This window comes from Furipterus horrens, unplaced genomic scaffold (assembly GCF_987537825.1).
Source record: "Furipterus horrens unplaced genomic scaffold, mFurHor1.1.pri manual_scaffold_1, whole genome shotgun sequence".
In the NCBI taxonomy this organism is placed as follows: domain Eukaryota; kingdom Metazoa; phylum Chordata; class Mammalia; order Chiroptera; family Furipteridae; genus Furipterus; species Furipterus horrens.
This window is the reverse complement of record NW_028327171.1, coordinates 132,658,492-132,678,315: the sequence shown is the minus strand read 5'-3', so window position 1 is coordinate 132,678,315 and position 19,824 is coordinate 132,658,492. Positions and strand designations below refer to the sequence as shown.

Below are 19,824 nucleotides of genomic sequence, written 5' to 3'. Positions count from 1 at the left end.
AGACATTTATTTATCTGTTTAAATGACTCAAGCTAACATCTTTAGCTTTTGATCCTATTGATCCTTTCTGTTCTTTGTTTTTTAGTTTATAAATTTCTGCTCTTCCTGGTTTCTTTAAAGTTTTTTCCCTAGTTTGCTAAGTTTGCTTTTTTTTTTTCAGTAGTTAATGAAATATATACTGACTTTTATCAAGTTTGTGCTTACCATTGTTCCTATATTTCAGCTGGGTTCACTTTTCTTGATATTAAAATACTTTTTTTTTTTTTTTTTTGCTTTTTAAAATATCTTTAAATATTTCTTTAAGTTAGGGTCTGTTGTTTATAAACTCTAAAGTGTCTTGTATTTGCCATTGAATGATAGTTTGGCTCAGGACAAAATTCTAGGTTGGCAATTATTTCCCCTTTGCACTCTGAAATACACCATTAAATTCTCTTGTTGCCTGTTAGCAGTTTGCTGTCAGTATAGTTGTTCTTCATTTGTAGATAATCTAGCCTCTTTCGATGGCAGTTTTTAAGTTGCCTCTTTATCTTTGATATTCTACCAATTCTTTGTGATCTGTTTATTAGTTATTCATCTTGCTTTTTTAGTGTGCTTTTTTTTCTAGGACCCACATTTGTTTTAAATTATGGAAATTAGTAAGTATTTCTTCAAGTATTGCTTCTTTACCACTTTCTCCATTTTTTTTTTAACTAACTTTGGGCTTCTAACTATTTTATGTCTCATATTTTAATGGCTATATTTTTTATTTCTAAAATTTCTTATCTCACTTATTTCTGCTTTTATTCTTATATTCTTTGGTGGCAGTTACACCATCATTTATGCCTTTCAATAAATTCTATCATACTGTCCTACAAAATATTTTTGCCTATGTCTTAATTTATTTTTGTCCATTTTGACATGTGTTAACATAGAAGGGGTTATCATATGTTAATTCATTGGACCATCTTGAAGAAGATGATCATAATATGAAAGAAAATATTTAAACTGAGTAGATGCTATCTCCTAGCACAGTTTTCAAACTAAGTTGTTACCCAGTTGACATTTGCAATGGCTAAGGATAGCAGGCTCCATCAGAAGTTCTCTCTTTGACTATTGCATGGAGCAACCAACCTCTGCTAGGGTAGAGTCAAATATGTACTGAGGCTTCTGCCATGGATCATCTCTTGTATTGCATAACTTCCTTCATTTCCACTTTTTTATTTCCAATTTTCCCTTATTTATAGTAAGAGCATTTCTGAAGCAAAACTTTTAACTGAAGTTGAAACATGTTTTAAGAATTTTAAAAAATTTTTTCTTTTAAGTGAATGCTTGCAAAGTTGTACCAGTACACCCTTTCTTCAAATCATTGTACATTGCTCAGTTAAAATGAGCGGTCAGGCTCTTAATTATTGTCCAGAAAGTTGGACTGGTGGCTGCTGCTGTTTCTCGTGTAATATTTAAATAAGTACCATTATTTTAAGATTTTATTTATTTTTAGAAAGAGGGGAGGGGAGGGAGGAAAAGAGGGAGATAAACATCTATGTGAGAGAGAAACATAAATTGGTTGCCTCTTATACATCCCCGACCAGGAATCAAATCAAACCGGTGGCCTTCTTTGTGGGACAACGCCCAACCAACTGAGCCACATTGGTCAGGGCAATAGTAACATTATTTTTAACACTTTACTTTTTTCCTATCTGCTTTTAAAATAAACAGACTGCATGCATTGATGGATTATTTGAGCTTTAAAATAATTATTTTTCTACTTCAGTCAAATCTTCATAGAAGTTTCCCATTAATTAGTATTTAACATTCAACCAGATGTATCTCTGTATGAATGTTTTTAAAGCTATTCTAACACAGAGTTGATCATGCCACAATCATATTAAGGAATTGCTGAATAGAGACAAGTTTCAGGAATTAAATGAGTAACTAAGAACATGCTTTGTGCCCCTAACAGACTCCTGCATCTGGGTTGGCAGTGGATCCAATTTGGCATAGCTAACATTTCCAAGGAAAACCATTGACATACAAACATAGCTCTATTGCTGCTGACTGCTTATTAATCATAGCCTTAACATATTCAATTTAATATTTCCTTCAGAACCAGACCTAATTGAATTTTCCACTTGTGAGAAGCATCAAAATGTTAATTACAAAATTCTTTTGTATTCTTATTGCTAGCACCAGAATATTTAATAAGGCAAGCAGACATGGGGGGGTGTTAAATATATATACAAATTAGATTTTGAAAATGTCTATTTGACTATTATTTGAAATGCTGAAGGTCTTTTTTTTTTTAATGTTCATGTCTTTTATTAACCCGTACCGTATACAATTACTTGTCTTCGGATTTATTGAAGCAATAGGAGAGACAGCATTTCCTACAATAACATCTGTCAAAGTGGCTGGCCATAAAAACTAAAGGAACACATTCATCTGAAGGGGACTCCCGATGAAGGCGATTGATTTTGCCATTCTCATCCACTTTGTAGTATTTCAGGACAGCCTTAACGTTCTTTCTCTTATGCTTATTCTTCCTGGTGATGGAGCAAAACTTCCTCCTTTTCTTAGCACCACCATGAAGTCTCAACAGAAGATGAAGGGTGGACTCCTTTTGAATGGTGTAGTCAGATAAAGTATGTCTACCAGTTGCTTGCCAACAAAGATCAGTCTTTGCTGATCAGGAGGAATTCCTTCCTTATCCTTGATCTAGGCCTTTACATTTTCTATTGTATCCGAGGGTTCAACTTAAAAAGTGATGTCTTGCCTGTCAAGGGTTTTCATAAAAATCTGCATCTTGGTGGTGGTTCCACAGCAGATGGTGGGTCAGTAAAGCTGAAATACTGAAAGTTTTGTTGTTTGTTTGTTTTAAGGTGATAGGAAAGTAAAACATTTCTTGAATGTTTTTTAAAGGAACCTATCAGAGAGCATCCTGAAAGATCAGTTCACTGGAATTCCTTACCTTTGCCCTAAAGTTTCTACTGCAGTACTTGCAAAATGCACTGTTGGTTAAAGAGAGATTTCCTCCATAACATTTTTACAGCTTTCCCACTTCTTACTAGACATTCAAAAAGTGTAATAATAATATCCTACTTTATTTTACTTTCCAAGTCTAGAATACATGGAACTAATAACTATTAAACAGAATACTGCTCTGACTTATCTACATGGAATGCTATCAGGTTTGAGTGGTGCCTAGAATAGGCGAGGGCTCTTAAACAGGTCCAGGCTATGGTTCAAGCAGCAGAACCCACAATTTTAATGGTGTCAGTGGTAGGAAAAAGCACCATGTGGAGTTTATAGGAGATCCCAATAGGAGAATCATAACATAGACCCCTGGAGCAAGGTTACGCCATCTGCATCAGAGAACTACACCATTCAATAAATAGCCCCTGGCCTGCTACAAGGTTCTGGTGGAGATAGAGCACCTGACCATAAGACATCAAGGGAACATGTGGCCAGACCTTTACATTATGTGCTGAGTCCTATCAGATCCAACACATAAAAGGGTCAAAAGCAACCCACCAAAAGATAGTGGTTGGTATATCTAGGACTGGACATAAGCAGAAAACTGCCTAAGGCTGGATAATCAAGACTCCCAGTTTTGTCATTACCACTGTTGCTTCAGTGTTTCTCAGTTGAAGCTTACAGCCATGTGTGGTGGTAGAGGGGACAAAGGAGATTTCCTTAATACCAACTGGCAGAGGAGGAAAAGGGCCATGTTAGGCTCATGGTTGGGCTGACTTGGTAAGTGGCTGCTGCTGCTGCTGCTGCACTACCACCAGTCAAGGGTGTCCTTGAAAGACTGGAAGTCCTCCCAAGGGACAGTGCCTCTGGCTATCCTTTTTGTGTGGGAAGAGAAGTGGCCCAAAGACTACATACATTTGTGGACATCAGTGATGGCGACCTGATTAGTCAGAGGCCAGGAAACAGTAAGACTGGAAATTTGTGAATAAAGAAGCTTACAGAAAACGTATATAAATGTATCTTTGGGAGTAGGCGCAAAATGTAAAGATCTTAGTATCACATGTTAATGTCCACCAGAAAATATCCACCACAGAAGAGGCACGGGTAGACAAAATGATTTAGCCAGTTGATGTCAGCCAGCTTCTGTCAGCCACTGCAAAGCTAGCACAGCAGGCTTGTAAAAGAGTAACCAGGTGCCAGAGATAGAGGTTATGGGCCCAGCATGAGTTTCCACTCACCAAGGCTGATCTAATTACACTGAGCCCCAGTGTGGCACCACCCTTTTTTTAAGATTTTTATTTATTTTTGGAGCGAGGGGAAGGGAGGGAGAAAGAGGGAGAGAAACATCAATGTGTGGTTGATTCATGCGCACCCCCAACTGGGGACCTGGCCTGCAACCCAGGCATGTGCCCTGACTGGGAATCAAACTGGCAACCCTTTGATTTGCAGGCTGGCACTCAATCCACTGAGCCACACCAGCCAAGGTTGCTTGCTCTCTTAAGGAGACTGACCATTCCCTTATTTAGCAAGTTGATTACATTGGACCCTTCCACCCTGGAAAGGGCAATTCATCTTGACTCAATACATATTTCAAGTATGGGTTTTTCTTTCCTCCCTACCAAGTGTCAGTATCCATGGGTTTACAAAATTTGACCCACCAACATGGGATCCCACATTATGACTCTAAGAGTCCCAATTTAGAGCAAAGTAATAGGCACAATATTATGGGATATACTGATTAAGGAGTCCAGCTCCTGGTTAAAAACGTATGATTTTTCAGGCCTGGCCACAGGTGATTACAAAGGCTTTACCTGGAAGGCCTCACAGAGGAAAGCTGCCCTCCCCACACCAGAGTTAGTACACAGCCAATGCAATGCAGTCTCTGAAGAGAGATGAAGTTAAGGACTCAGATTCTTTTGGCTGTCTTCACATATTTACATTCATTCCTAGGTCTCTATCTGAATGAAGCCTTGGGCAGAAGTCTTCAGGTATCTCTGGTGAGACTTGCTTATAGAAGAGAGGAGAGGGAAACCTTGAAGATGCTTCTTCCCACTTCAACTCAGTACCCAGTACTTTCCCACTCTAGCCATTCCCCCTCACCTCAGGGTCCATAAAACTGCCAGAACATTTTATTCAAGGTTTCCTCAATAGTCACATCCACCACTTGTCATTCCATGAGGATAAATGGAACAGAGGAGTCTTTCCCTGGTTTTAGCCTCTTGCTCATCCATTGCAGTAAATGATTAAAGGCTTAACTCTCATTTTTGGCTTGTTGCTTTAATGAGCTGCTTGGCCAGTTGACAGCTCAGCTCTTTCCAAACCCAGCCAAGCTTCTGACACATCCTATTACATAGGTCACCCAGAAGCTTCAAGCCCTATATAGAGGGAACATGTCAAGGATCAACCAAAATGCCAGTGTACAGGTATTATGCAAAGAGGGGACATAGACTCCAGGACATGGTATATACCTTAAGTCAACAACCCCTATAAGATGCTCTGCTTGCCATCTATTCCAGTGATCCACCTGGGAAATTTGTGCTCCCTTCCCTACAGCTTGAGACTCTGAATCTAGAGATCCTGATTCTCAGAGAGTCACACTTCCACCAGAAACAGTAGAACACCATAAACTTGAAACTACAGCTATTGCTCTTGCATTTTATGATCTTCATGCCAGAAACCAGGAGACAAGAAAGAGTCACGATATTGACATTTAATTGACTTGATCAGCAGGAGGAGGGAGGGCTGCTGTTATACAGTGGGTATAATCTGACACCAGATAATCCAGTAGGGCTTCCTCTCATACAACCACTAACCAATTTTAGCCACGGCCTAAGAATGGTATGATGACTAAAGGCTCAGACCCCTCAGGAATGAAGGTCTGTGTCATCCCACCACGTAAGCCACCAACACGCAAAGGTGCTGGCTGAGAGGAGAATATAGAATGGGTGGAAGGGGAGGGAGTCATAATGAGTATCTGTTGTAGACTCAAGATCAGCTCCAGTAGCAAGGGCTGTAATTCATCCTACTAACCTTCCTCTTAGAAGTTTCCCCAAGAAAAGAGCCAATCAGGATCCAGGAAGTGCTATTCCCAGCTGCCGTGGAGTTACTATACAAAGCAAGTGAATCCAAGAGGTGCAAGAGTAAGCTGTGGTGCATGCTGTCATGTGCCATTCAGATACCCTATTCAGGACTTCATTCCCCACCAGCTGCTGGGAGTGTTGGTTGTTGAGGTCTCATACTCATATCCCTATTTGGGAATTGCTTTTGACCAAAATAAGCTGCTTCACCTAAAGTTGCACTTCTTCCTCAAGGGCAGCCTGTATCCAATAACTGGTTGGTGCAGGAGTCAAAGGCCCAGTCCCCATGTGTTTATTAGGGATAACTCTGTGGGATCATCTGACCTCCAGAGCTCCCTGCAGGATTGGCTGAAGTCTTCAATGCAACCACATTGCAGCTCAACTTCTCCCTCTACCCTGTCATGCAAAAGAAACCATCAACAAAATAAAAAGGGAACCCACTGAATGAGAGAACATAATGACCAATAACACATCTGATAAGGGGTTAATTTCCAAAATATAAAGGACTTATACAACTCAACACCAGGAAGACAAACAACCCAATTAAAAATTGGCAAAGGGGAGTCCCAGCCAAGATGGAGGCCTAGATAGACATATTGTGTCTCCCTCCACAACTAAGAAAGAATACAACTATCTCAAAACTAGAGATGACCAGAAGTTCCAGAAAAATGAGCTGCATGAAGTCCAACAAAGATATAAAGAAGAAATACTCGTCCAGACAGGTAGGATGGATGGAGCAGGGCAGAGAGGATGCAGTGTGGTGGCGGCAGCTACGGCAGGCCAGCACAAAGCACAATCACACGTTTTAAAAGTAGGGAGGGACACCTGGGGAGTGCTCCCAACACCAGACCAGACCACACAGCTCACAGTTCCAGTGCCAGGGAAAATAAAGCCTCATTGCTTTCTGACTGTGCAAACCAGTGGGGGTTGGGGTGGAGGAAGAAACTGCTGGTCTCTCACCAGAGTCCACTTGTTGAAAGGACCCCCGCAGTCCTAGAACATCCACAGACGCACCCACTCTGGGAACCACAGCCAGGGCAACAGCTAGAGAGTCATTGGTCCCATATGGAAGTGGGAGAAGTGCCTGGAAAAAGGGGCAAGTGCTGAGCAAGCGGCATTTTTCTCTCTCAGATCCCTCCTCCATATACAGCGCCACAATGTGGTGAAACGGATCACACTGTAGTGACGAATACCTAAGGCTCTGCCCCTTACAACATAGGAGGTGCAACAGCTCTACCTAAAACACAGAGGCAAGCAAACATGGGAGCCTGTCAAGACAAGAAGACAGAGAAATATGGCCCAAAAGGGGGAACGGATCAAGGTTCCAGTGGGAGAACTAAGCAACGGGGAGAGAGCCAACCTAACAGATGAGAGGATAGCCTACCTAACAGACATAGAGTTCAAAACACTGGTGATAAAGATGCTCGCAGACTTGACAGATATACTTAAGTATGGTAAATGCAGAAAGGCAGAAGTGAAGGCTATGCTAAGTGAAACAAAGGAAAATCCACACAAAACCATTGGTGAAGGGAAGGAAACCAGGGTTCAAATCAATTATTTGAAACATAAGGAAGAAAAAAAACAGTCAAACCAATACAGAATGAGGAAACAGAATTGAAAAAAAAAAAAAGAAAGAAAAGGCTAAGGAACCTCTGGGACAACTTTAAACATACCAACATCTGAATCATAGGGGTGCCAGAAGGAGAAGAGGAAGAGCAAGAAATTGAAAATTTATGTGAAAAAATAATGAAGGAATTTTCCTAATTTGGTGAAGGAAATAGACATACAACTTCTGGAAGCACAGAAAGTCCCAAATAAGCTAGACCCAAAGAGGACCACACAAAGACACATCATAATTAAAATGCCAAAGGTTAAAGATAAACAGAATCTTAGAAGCAGCAAGAGAAAAGCAGAGAGTTACCTACAAAGGGTTCCTATAAGACAAACAGCTGATTTCACAAAAGAAACTTTGCAAGCAAGAAGGGACTGGCAAGAAGTATTCAAAGTGATGAAAAGCAAGGACCTACAACCAAGAGTACTCTATCCTGCAAAGCCATCATTTAGAATGGACGGGTGGATAAAGTGCTTCCTAGACAAGGTAAAGCTAAAGGAGTTCATCATCACCAAGCTATTATTATGTGAAATGTTAAAGAGACTTATTTAAGAAAAAGAAGATCAAAACTATGAACATTAAAATGACAACAAACTCACAACTATCAACAACTGAATCTAAAAAATAAAAACAAAATCCAACTAAGCAAACCAGAATAGGAACAGAATCATAGGTATGGGGATCATTTGGAGGATTATCAACTGGGAAGGGGAAGGAGAAGAAATGGGAAAATGGTGCAGGGATTAAGCATAATTGGTAGTTACTAAATAGGGGGAAGTTAAGAATAATATAGGAAAGGGTAAAGGCAAAGAACTTTCATGCACGACCCACGGACATGAACTAAGGGTGGTGGAATTGCTGGAGGGAGGAGGGTATTGGGCAGAGGGGAGCAAAAGGAAAAGAAATTGGGACTACTGTAACAACATAATAAAATATACTTAAAAATGCAAAAAGGGCTTAAATATACCCTTCTCAAAGGAGGCCATATAGATGGTCAATAGACATATAAAAAAAAATGCTCAGCATAACTAATCATCAGAGAAATGCAAATTAAAACCACAATGAGATATCGCTTTACACCTATCAGAATGGTATCATCAATAAATCAAGTGTTTTGCAGACTAGGGCAACCACTGTGAAAAATAGCATGGAGTTATCTCAAAAAAATAAAAAATGGAACTACCTTTTGACCCAGTGGCCCTACTTCTGGGAATATATCCAAAGAAACCCAAAGCACTAATTCAGAAGAATATATCCACCCCTATGTTCATAACAGTGTTATGTACAATAGCCAAGATCTGGAAACAGCCCAAGTGCCCATTAGTTGATGACTGGATAAGAAAGCTGTGGTACATTTACTCTCCTAGTTAAAAAAAAAAAAAAAAAAAAAAGTAAATCTTATCTTTTGTGACAGCCTGGACAGACCTGGAGAGTATGGAGAGTATTATGCTAAGTGAAATACGTCTGTCAGAGAAAGACAAATACCATATGATCTCACTTCTATGTGGAATCTAATGAACAAAATAAACTGACAATCGAAATAGAAACAGAGGCATGGATACATGGAACAGACAGCTGTCATAGGGGATGGGAGTTGGGGGACAGGATGAAAGGTGAAGGGATTAACCAAAAAACATGTACATAACACAGACACAGACAACAGTGTGGTGACAGCCAGAGGGAAAGGGTGTTAAGGGGTAGGTGCGGGTGGTATAAAGGAGGGGTAAATGGAGAAGTAAAAAGACTTTTCTTGGGGGAAAGGGCACAGGATGCAGTGTGCAGGTGATATTTTATTTTGTTGTCCACTTGAAATCTGTATGGTTTTGTGAACCGGTCACCCAAATAAATTCAATTTAAAAATGATGCTAAAATATACGAGTTAAAATATTAATGAGTACCATTTTCAAAATATTTCTTAAAAAATTAAAAACAGTCAACAGTGTTAAATATTTCGCTGATTTTCCCCGGTCAGCGCTACCAGAACAACTATGCAAACTCCTCCCTCCCCCATCCCCGGGAATGTTTATACTTCAGTGTTGGTTCTTTTAGAGTTTTACCGGCTAGTTTACTGTTTATTTCCTCCATTTAGACGGCTCAAGCGGGAGATCTAAATCTTACTCATTTTACTCTTCCTAGAGCCTTAGCCTTCTGTTCAATTAATATAAGTGTAATGATTTGAAGAACATTTGAAAAAACACCCAAAGATCCGACCTTGCTCCAGAAGCCAAATTTCTGGAGGACCTGACCACACTGCGCAGGCGCAAAAGCAGAAGCAGGGTTTTCTCCGGGGCTTTGCATTTGGCGCGAAATCCCCGCTCCCTGGGTGGGACGAACGAGAAGCGACGCTCATTGGACAGGCTTGGCGCGACGTTCCCGACCTCCTCCCCACGATTGGCTCCGGCCGCCCAGGGACGAAGAGGCGGTCCCGAGAAGGCTTCAGCGGCGCGCGCAAAACGGCGGTGTGCCGGGAGGAGAGACTCGTGATAGTGGAGTGTATATCTTGTGTGTGGCTCCTCAGTACCGGTTAACAATGGACCTAGCGGCGGCAGCGGAGCCGGGCGCCGGCAGTCAGCATCTAGAAGTCCGCGACGAGGTGGCAGAGAAGTGCCAGAAACTCTTCCTGGACTTCTTGGAGGAGTAAGTCGCGGGCTGAACTTACTCGCGGAACTTCCCGGGCCGCCCCTCCCCGCTTCCGGAGCCCGGGGAGCCCAGTGCCGGGGACGCGTGGGGCCGGCGCGTGTTCGGGAACCGAGGGTTCGCGCGCCTTGGAGAGCGGCCCACGCCCCACTTGGGGCTTAAACAGGCCGTCGCGAGGCGCCTGGGATGGGCCGAGCTGGTTTCCAGGGGTGAAATACACAGCGAGTCCTTTCTTAAACTCTTAGTGTGCCCAGTGTCCCCAAACTACGAGTTCTTCCCCCGTCATTTATCTTCACAACCTGATTACCTGTGCAGGAACTGAGGCGCGGGGAGGATAAGTAACTTGCTCTTCTAGACCACGCGTGGGCAGGTTCGAGCAGAAGACTGAACCGGCATTGGAATCCTGGCAGAGGCCTGATGGGCCCAGACAGCCAGGATCCTGGTGTTGGGGGGCACCGAGGGCCCTGACAACCCTTGGAGCCTGTAGTTTGACAGACGCTCGGGTGAGCCCTGCCCTGCTTAAAAGTAGCTGAACACGCGCCCTCCATCACTTCCTTCCCTTCCAACCTCCCCTCACCCCACTTTTTTTTTTTTTTTTTTGCAGTTGACTTCTGGGCTCCTGGCCTCTCTTAACCCACCCTTCCCCCAGCTCTCCACCACTGCCACCAGTTACTGTTCTTGTAGACGGTGCAGATACGCACTTTTAGAGTATGGACTCTGCTGCCTCCAGGGTGAAGTGTGAACAGTTTGGAATGTCCCCTGAAATTCTTTTTAATTGTGGTAAAATATACATCGCATAAAATTTAGCACTTTAACCTTTTGTAAGCGTAGAGTTGAGTGACATTCTCCTTGTTTTTTATGCAGCTATCATCACCATCTCCAGAACTTTTCCTCTTCCCAAAGTCAAAATCTGCGCCCGTTAAACAATGACTCCCCTTTCCCCCCAATCTCGGTACCTGGCAACCTTCATTCTACTTTCTGCCTATATACGTGAAGTCATACAGTATTTGTCCTTTTGTGACCAGCTTATTTCACTTAGTGTAATGTCTTCAAGATTTATCCGTGTTGTAGCATGTGCCAGAATTTGCTTTTTAAAGCTGAATAATATTCTCTTGCATGTATATACCACATTTTGTGTGTTCATTCATCTCTCCATGGACACTTGGGTTGTTTTCACATTTGTGAATAATTCTGCTGTCTTATGAAATTCTGATGTATTTAAAAAACCATAATTTTATTTGTATCTCCCTACCTTTGGCAATGACTCATACCTCCTTTGTGAAACTATAAACCTTTCAGACAGCATCAGTTCTTTCTTCCTTTATGTTCCCAAGTCACCATTTTCTGTTAATATCTGGTAATAGAACTTATATCTTTACCTGTCCACCACTTCATCTTCAGTGTAAATCCCTCCTTAACCCCACCTAGCAACCACACCATTATTACAAAGGTCCTCATTTATGTTTTATTTCAACAAATAATACAATCATCTCCACAACTTTGCAGTTAGCATACATACTATACACATGGATGCTGAGGATAATAATGATATACTTTGTTGGGGGAAAAAATGTTACTTCCTTTCAAAATACAGTCAAACCTCGGTTCTCAACCACCTGGATCTCGAGCAATGCAGTTCTTGATCAAGTAGTTCACGGAAAAAATGTTTCAGTTGTATAACAAAACTTCGGGTCTCGATTTTCTGCTTGACAACCTTTTCATGCTGATACCTGTATGATCAGTTATGCATCTCTCAGGTGACAGAGGAGATTTGGTTTTCAAACAAGTCACACTTCTTGAACAGTTTTCGAGAGTTAATTAAGTTTGAGAACTAAGGTTCCACTATACAAACTTTGATTTGCCATTGCATATGGAAAACGTCCAGATTCTTCACAGCTCCCTTTTCTATTTTTTTCGCAACCAGCCATACCTTTTCTGACCGCCATATACTTGGAGACATCTGTAGCCAGTCTATCTAACCACTTGCTTTTATTTCAAATGATAAGTCTCTCAAGACTGAATTCCAGTGCCACCTTTTATATGCATGAAGCCTTTTTAGATGTTTAGGTAGAATTAGTTAATATTCTTCCCTATCACATATTTTTGTACTTTCTGTCTTTGTTTTCCCTTTTTAAAAAATTTTATTGTGGAAAAAACACTCACATGAGATCTACCCTTTTAACAAATTTTTAACTGTACAGTAGCTTATTGTTGAATATAGGTATAATACAGTACTTATTTTGCTTGACTGAAACTTTATACCTGTTGATTAGCATTTTCCCCTTCCTTCAGCCTCTGGCAACCACCATTCCACTTTTTGATTATGAATTTGACTATTTTAGATACCTCAAGTAGAATCATGTAACATTTGTCTTTCTGTGGTTGCTTTGTTTCACTTAGTGTAAATGTCCTCAAGGTTCATCCATACTGACACATATTGCAGAATTTCCTTTTTTAAGACTGGGTAGTATTCCATTATATGTGTATAATCAGTTATGTTGGACCTTTAGGTTATCTTGTACAGCAGTCCCTCTATATCACAGTTCACTTATCGTGGCCTCACTGTATCGCGCGATTTTTAAAAATATTATATTTAATTATTTATCGTGGACTTTTTGCTACATCGTGGGATTTTGCGGTGCTGTATATGTATGTTGTTAAAGTTACGTAGGTTTAAGAGTGTAGAATATGTTTAAGAACATAAGTAGTGTTTATAAAAGTGTGGGAAAGGTTAATAAGGGACTGGGAACGGTCCCTTATAAGTGTGTGGGAAGGGTTTATAAAGCCTTAAAATATATATAAATACTAAAATAAATGTAAGGTTCCTACTTTGCGAATTTTCACCTATCGCAGGGCATCTAGAACGTAATACCCGTCATAAGTGAGGGATCACTCTACCTCTCTTTAGTAGGAGTGTCTATGAGAGTGTCAACCATAGGACAGAACACTGTCATTTCATCTGCAGTTACCTCTTCTGTAGTACTTTGCAGATAGATATTGCTCAGTAAATATTTAATAGAGTTAGAACATGCTGTATTTGAAGGAAGAATTGATTTTGCTTCCAAACTAATCCATCTGTTAAAAGAACAAAAAGCAAATGTATTTGTATAATACTCCTTTCTGAAAAAAAAAACACCAGCTTTAGTGTGTTGTGTGTGTGTGTGTGTGTGTGTTTATTTTCATTCTGGTTCTTAAACCAACAACTAATCTGTCATTTTTCCCTATAGAAATTGAGTCTTGCCCTGCCAGGTGTGCTCAGTGGATTGAGTGCCAGCCTGTGAATCGAGGGGTTGCTGGTTCAATTCCCAGTTAGGGCAGATGCCTGGGTTGCGGACCAGGTACCCAGTTGGCGTGCAAGAGGCAACCCCACATCGATGTTTCTCTCCCTCTCTCATTCCCTTCCCCTCTCTCTAAAAATAAATAAACAAAATCTTTAAAAAAAAGAAAGAAATTGTGTCTTAGATTTCGACCTGAATTTCTTGATTTAACATTTCCCAATTTTAGCGATACATAACAATAATAAAATAATAGATTTTGTTGATTAGAAAATATTAAATCAAGAAACTCAGGTAAAATCTTAAGACCCATTGTTTCTATGTTCTGGGCTCTGCATAAAATGTTTCACTGGCATTCTCATTTAATCTTTACATTAATTTTATGAGATAAAGTGATTTCCTAATCTGTTTAGTTTTGTTGTAACTTTTTTAAAAGGAGAGGGGCAGGTTTAGAGAAGATCAGTAATTTGCTCCAAGTTATACAACTACTAAAATGGGCCTGTCTGACCCTCTAGCTGATGGTCTTTAACCAATACACCTAGTATCAGGCATTTGAATTTTTGTTTTTACTGCCTACTTATTCAATTTAATCTGACTTGCATGTATCTGCAGGTTCCAAAACAGTGATGGAGAAACTAAGTACTTGCAGTTAGCAGAAGAGTTAATTCGTCCTGAGAGAAACACATTGGTTGTGAGTTTTCTGGACCTGGAGCAATTTAACCAGCAACTTTCCACCACAGTTCAAGAGGAGTTCTACAGGTATGGTATATTAATTTTCTTTACTTTAAATAGGTGTGGAGCCTGGGAAGCCAGCTCTTTTTGGACTGGAAGTGTTCATTTGTGAGGCAGAAGGGCAGCTGTCACAGAGGATCTTTTATACAACCAGTGGTCATTTTAGTATTGCTCTGAACTAATTTAGGCCTTTCTGGAGCTGAATATTTTTCACATGCAAATGTTGAAAACCTTTGTTTTCTGTATAGTTTTCCTAAGCTTTAAGAGGACTGTTTACTTTGTGGCAGGCATTCAGTGCTATTGCTGTCATTCATTTGATTTCCCATTGCCACTCACCTCATGGGTATTCCAAAAGAGTATTTGTGTGGATCTTGTTCTTGATCAGGGATGCCTTTTCAACGGGGGTGTTGTTCTCTTAAAGCTTAATTATTTTTCTGAGTATAAAAGTAATGTGTATATTGTAGAAAATAGAGAAAAGTAGGGAGAGTAAAATCATCTGTACATTTGTAATCCCACCACCCACAGATAACCATCATTAGCAGGTCTGTGGCAACAAAGTTCCAAGAGCCTTCTGGATCTGCAAGTGGAGAGATTCCTGAGGATCTCCTGACACATTTTGATGTATTTCTGTGTATCTGTAATTATTGGCATCATATTATAGATAGAGCATCTTGCCCTTTTCTCTTTACAATATAACATTTTTCTATGTCATATAAAATCCCTTGAAAATATTTTATTAGCTGATTGGTATTTTTTGGCAGAAATTAGTCATTATATTTCATAATTTAGGCTTTCATTTTATTTTTAATTGCTGTATAAAGCAAGAGGCATTTTCTCACACAAACCTTTGTATTTGAATTAAATAAATATTACAATCTGTATAAATAAAATTAGGTTAAAATAAATATTGTGGACAGTTGTGAAAGAAACGGGAGACCCAGGAGTAAGGAGACACAGTCCTATTCCTTTACCTGGTGGACTGGGAGATGGAGGACTTGTCTCCATGTTTCTAGTCATACCTGACCATCAAGAATGGTTGGAGAGAGAAGCAGCAGGATTTACTGTGAAAGTATGCGGCAGTAAAAGTTGTACTGACGAGTAAGAGGGAGGCTAGACAATCAGAGCTGGTGGTAGAAAAACCCATACCTCATGTGTAGGCCATGCAGAAATTCTATTTCATGAAAGTAGCTAATTTTTCAGAGGATTTCACATCCCATTGCTGAGACCAAACTGCAGCAGCTACTGGGGACTTTTATCAAGAGGACATGTGCCACTTCAGTCTAATCAGTCAAATGGGACATTTCTGCCAGTTTCTAATGTACACACATTCCTCCCCTGACCTCATCCATTTCTTATCAGTCAAGCCTAGAAAAATAGACTTGGCTTTGACACCAAATGAAAAGCTGCCTTGCTAGATTGTAATACCCGTGCCCCATCCCAGATTGTTCAGGTAGAGTCTTGGACAGAGAAGTGGCCTGCACTGTGGTTGCTAAATGATTAAAGTTAATGGATATTCCAACACAACATTTGTCTTTGGTGTTCTGCTGTCTTAGATCTATTTGTGGTGGGGTAGGAAAGGATTGAAAGAGGCTCCTAAACCTGGACTAGGTAATGTAAGTGTCCTGCTTAGTTAAATTATAAGGTTTGGTTGTAACCAGATGAAATTAATTAGTCTCAGTTGTTGGTAAGCATGAAGGGGAAAGAGGCCTTGGTAATAAAAAGCCTCTTGCAGATATCAGTTGATTTTTCTTTTGTTTGTTTGCTTTTCAGAGTTTATCCTTACCTATGTCGGGCCTTAAAAACCTTCGTCAAAGACCGTAAAGAGATTCCTCTTGCCAAGGATTTTTATGTTGCATTCCAAGACCTACCTACCAGACACAAGTAAGAAACCCTTCTTTGTAAGAAAAGGAATTTCCCAAATAGTATAGACATCACTTAATTGTCAGAAGATTCAGGAGGTTGTAGTCTTAGGTTCAAAAAGTTATACCGAGTTTATAAAAAGTTTTATTTTGAAGAAATATATTTTTCTAACAAGATAGGATAGGAAGTAAAGTGAAGCAATTTCTGAGTATTGTCATATTTTAGGATACCTTTTAAGGGACATTTGGGGGAAAATTAATCAAGTGAGAAAATTTGAAAACTAAGAACAGTCACAGAAATTTATGAATTGGTGGAAATCTTTTTCAGAGTTTTAAGTGGCATAAATTTTAAACAGTTTTCTCCTTTAACAGTTATTTAAAGAATTAATTTCCTGGAAGAAATTAAAGTGGTATTTTGAAAACTTAAACTACTGAAATTACTTATAAACTTTTACCAAGTTATTTAATATAAAATGAGTTTGTTAAGGAAAGGAAGAGTTTAATTTTTCCCATGATTACCTTACTATGAAAATAATACATGCTTATACAGAAATTGTAGATAAGCAAATATATATATATATAGTTGCATATAAAACAAAACAGGGATTGTCCTGTTTTATAATTATTTTATTTCTTTGGTGTCCTTTACTTACCAATGGGACATCTGTCTTTAAACAGAATTCGAGAACTCACCTCATCCAGAATTGGTTTGCTCACTCGCATCAGTGGGCAGGTGGTACGGACTCATCCAGTTCACCCAGAGCTTGTGAGCGGAACTTTCCTGTGCTTGGACTGTCAGACAGTCATCAAGGATGTAGAGCAGCAGTTCAAATACACACAGCCAAACATCTGCCGAAATCCAGTTTGTGCCAACAGAAGGAGATTCCTGCTAGATACAAATAAATCAAGATTTGTTGATTTTCAAAAGGTATTTATTAATTTCTGTTTAAGTCAGATTTAGCCTATACTAATAATTTACTTCTAGGCACCTGTAATTATTATTGAAAGCTTATTTAGATAATGTTAAACTCAGTTTACACTCAAAGATTATCAAATGTGACTACAGATTTAAGCCAAAAACTCCTGATGCCAGTTTTGCTTATTAGTATATAAATGTGTTTTAACCTTTAATAACTTGGATTGGAAGCTCCTTCAGACTATGAAAAAATGTATTTGTTAAAGAATAAATAGTAACTATTATTATTAACTAGAGTTAAGAAAACTTTGGAGAACTAGAGACTTGTTGGTGTAAGGCTTCGAGTAGGTAGTTAGGAACAAGAAGGCATGAAGAAGAGGACAGGTGCAAATGGCCATGTTCGTCAATAACAATGAGTATTACCATGACTGGAGTAGAGGGGCTGAATTGCAGATAATCTGAGAAGTGATTTGGTATGAGGAATGGAGGTACTCAGAGCCTTAACTCTCGGATTGAGAGGTTTGGACCTATCTTGATAAAAAAGGGAAGTATATTTCTAGGGGATACACGTTTTTCTCTTTTAAAGGAAGATTAATGGGAGAGTGGTTTCTAGTATTTAACAAGAGACTAATAATTAGGCAGTCATAGGTACCTGGGCAATGGTTGGATGGTAGCAGTAAGAATGAAGAGCAGGGGTGGGGTGGTGTCTCAAATCTCTGCAGGACTTAGTAACTCTGGATCATGCAAAGGGGAAAGAAAAGTTGCAGCAGTTCAAGCATTAAAGCATGGAAGAATGAGTACTAGACTAAAATAATAAATATTTATTCAGTTTTTTAGTCCTTAGATTTCTTATATTAATCTGATAATTTATAGGAAGTACATACTCTACCAACATGAGTAGGAAAAAATGCTTTTTATTTGAAAAAGAACATGGTATAACAACCCCATACAAACTGAATAGATTGAGTCTTGGCTTGAAGGGGAAAAAATTAAAAACATCTCCAATATAGGACATTCTGAGTAGTTGGGTAAATTTGAAGATGGACTAGATAATAGACAAAGTAAATATTATTTAATATCTTGGTGTGATAATGGTACTAGTTACATAGGAGATTGTCTTTATTCTTAGGAGATGAGTGCTTAAATATTTAGGGGGTGAAGTATCTTGATATTTACTTTTTTTTTTTTTCAAATAATATGGTTAAAATATGTGTGTCTAAGGGATGTTAATAGTTGCATTGAGATGGAGGGTATAAATTATGTGAAATTGTTCGTAAAATCTTCCTGGAAATTTAGAGGAAGATGGAACATAGAACAGATATTTAACTACATAATCAAACTGAAGAAATAGATATCTTTTACAAAATTGAAAGTTTTAGGGTAGAGAATTATTACGATAAATGTTGGCACATGTCAGAAGTCTTCAAACGGAAAGATAGTTTAGAATGTCAATATTCGTGGTATTTAAATTGTATGGCATTTGAACAAGATCTCTTATTCTTGGCTCTTTGTCTTTGTTATAGGTTCGAATTCAAGAGACTCAAGCTGAGCTTCCTCGAGGAAGTATCCCACGCAGTTTAGAAGTGATCTTGAGGGCTGAAGCTGTGGAGTCAGCTCAGGCTGGTGACAAGTGTGACTTCACAGGGACACTGATTGTTGTGCCTGATGTCTCTAAGATTAGCACACCAGGTTGGTAATCTGGGGCTCAAATTTAACAAATTCTGTTAACTGAACTACAGAGTATCTACAATAGCCTCTTGTATCTTCCTTGCCTTGTTTTTGGCTACCAATCAGGGTAATTAAGGGAGTATGATAAGAATAAAGATAAATTGACTTTGCTACAAAAGGTACTGTACTGGTCTGAAAAAATTCAGCCTAAATGAAATCTTTGGATATATAGGTTTATTTATTTGAGCAATTTTGACTCTCAGCACCTTTGTTATTTGAGCTGTGAAACAACTTATTCAATCTTTCAGGAGCACGTGCAGAAACTAATTCTCGTGTCAGTGGTGTTGATGGATATGAGACAGAAGGCATTCGAGGACTCCGGGCCCTTGGTGTTAGGGACCTTTCATACAGGCTGGTCTTTCTTGCCTGTTGTGTTGCACCAACCAACCCAAGGGTGAGTCTTCTTAGTAAAATGGAAAAGCTTGAGAAAGACCTCCCCTGAGGCTGCCACAGAGTTAGGTTTCTGAAACATCTGAGTTACCTAATCAATGCTAAAGGTAAGGGGTTGTTAAGATTTGATTTTTTTAGTTTTGAAATCAAACCTTTTCATGTCTTTCTAACAAGGAAAAGTCTTCCTGTTTTCATATGTAAGAGTTCATTGCTTTGAGAGCATTGGTACAAATGATCAGTGTGTGTGTGATGAGGGCAAGGGTAATTATCATGGCTCCTCTCTCATTCCTGGAGAAAGTACACATAGATTTAGTAATCTGAGAAGTAAACTGCTTCTGAGAGGGATGGACCCCTGGTGTCACAGTTGTTTAGATCCTAATTCCGTGTCCTGAATGAGAACCCTAAATGAAATGTTTGGGTGTATAGATTTCATTTATTTGAGCATTTTGTACTTTCTCCAGGAGCATGAGAGAGGAACCATGGTAATTAAAAAATAAAAATCCCTACCATGGCTAATTTGTACCAGTGCTCTTAAAGCAATGAGCTCTTACATATAAAACCAAAAAGACTTTCCTTGTTTTGGAAAAAGAATTGAACATAATACAGGGTGGGGTGAAAGTACATTTACAGTTGTGAGTATGCACAGAGT

The 19,824-nt window shown here is 39.4% G+C and overlaps 1 protein-coding gene and 1 pseudogene across 2 annotated transcripts in view; one reads left to right on the top strand and one right to left on the bottom strand.

Annotated features, from left to right (window-relative positions):
• Nucleotides 1-2,317: 2,317 nt before the first annotated feature.
• LOC150021939 (ubiquitin-ribosomal protein eS31 fusion protein pseudogene) lies at nucleotides 2,318-2,778 on the bottom strand (annotated as a pseudogene).
• A 7,273-nt stretch (nucleotides 2,779-10,051) lies between these two features.
• The window catches only part of MCM6 (minichromosome maintenance complex component 6), a 49,343-nt gene continuing 39,570 nt past the window's right edge, over nucleotides 10,052-19,824 (top strand). For both annotated transcript variants that reach the window (XM_090267147.1, XM_090267156.1), the window contains exons 1-6: nucleotides 10,052-10,275; nucleotides 14,163-14,309; nucleotides 16,053-16,163; nucleotides 16,820-17,069; nucleotides 18,581-18,746; nucleotides 19,034-19,179. In XM_090267147.1, the coding sequence (XP_090123273.1) occupies nucleotides 10,169-10,275; nucleotides 14,163-14,309; nucleotides 16,053-16,163; nucleotides 16,820-17,069; nucleotides 18,581-18,746; nucleotides 19,034-19,179 (927 nt within the window). In that variant the 5' untranslated portion in view covers nucleotides 10,052-10,168. The remainder of the gene's footprint in view (nucleotides 10,276-14,162; nucleotides 14,310-16,052; nucleotides 16,164-16,819; nucleotides 17,070-18,580; nucleotides 18,747-19,033; nucleotides 19,180-19,824) is intronic.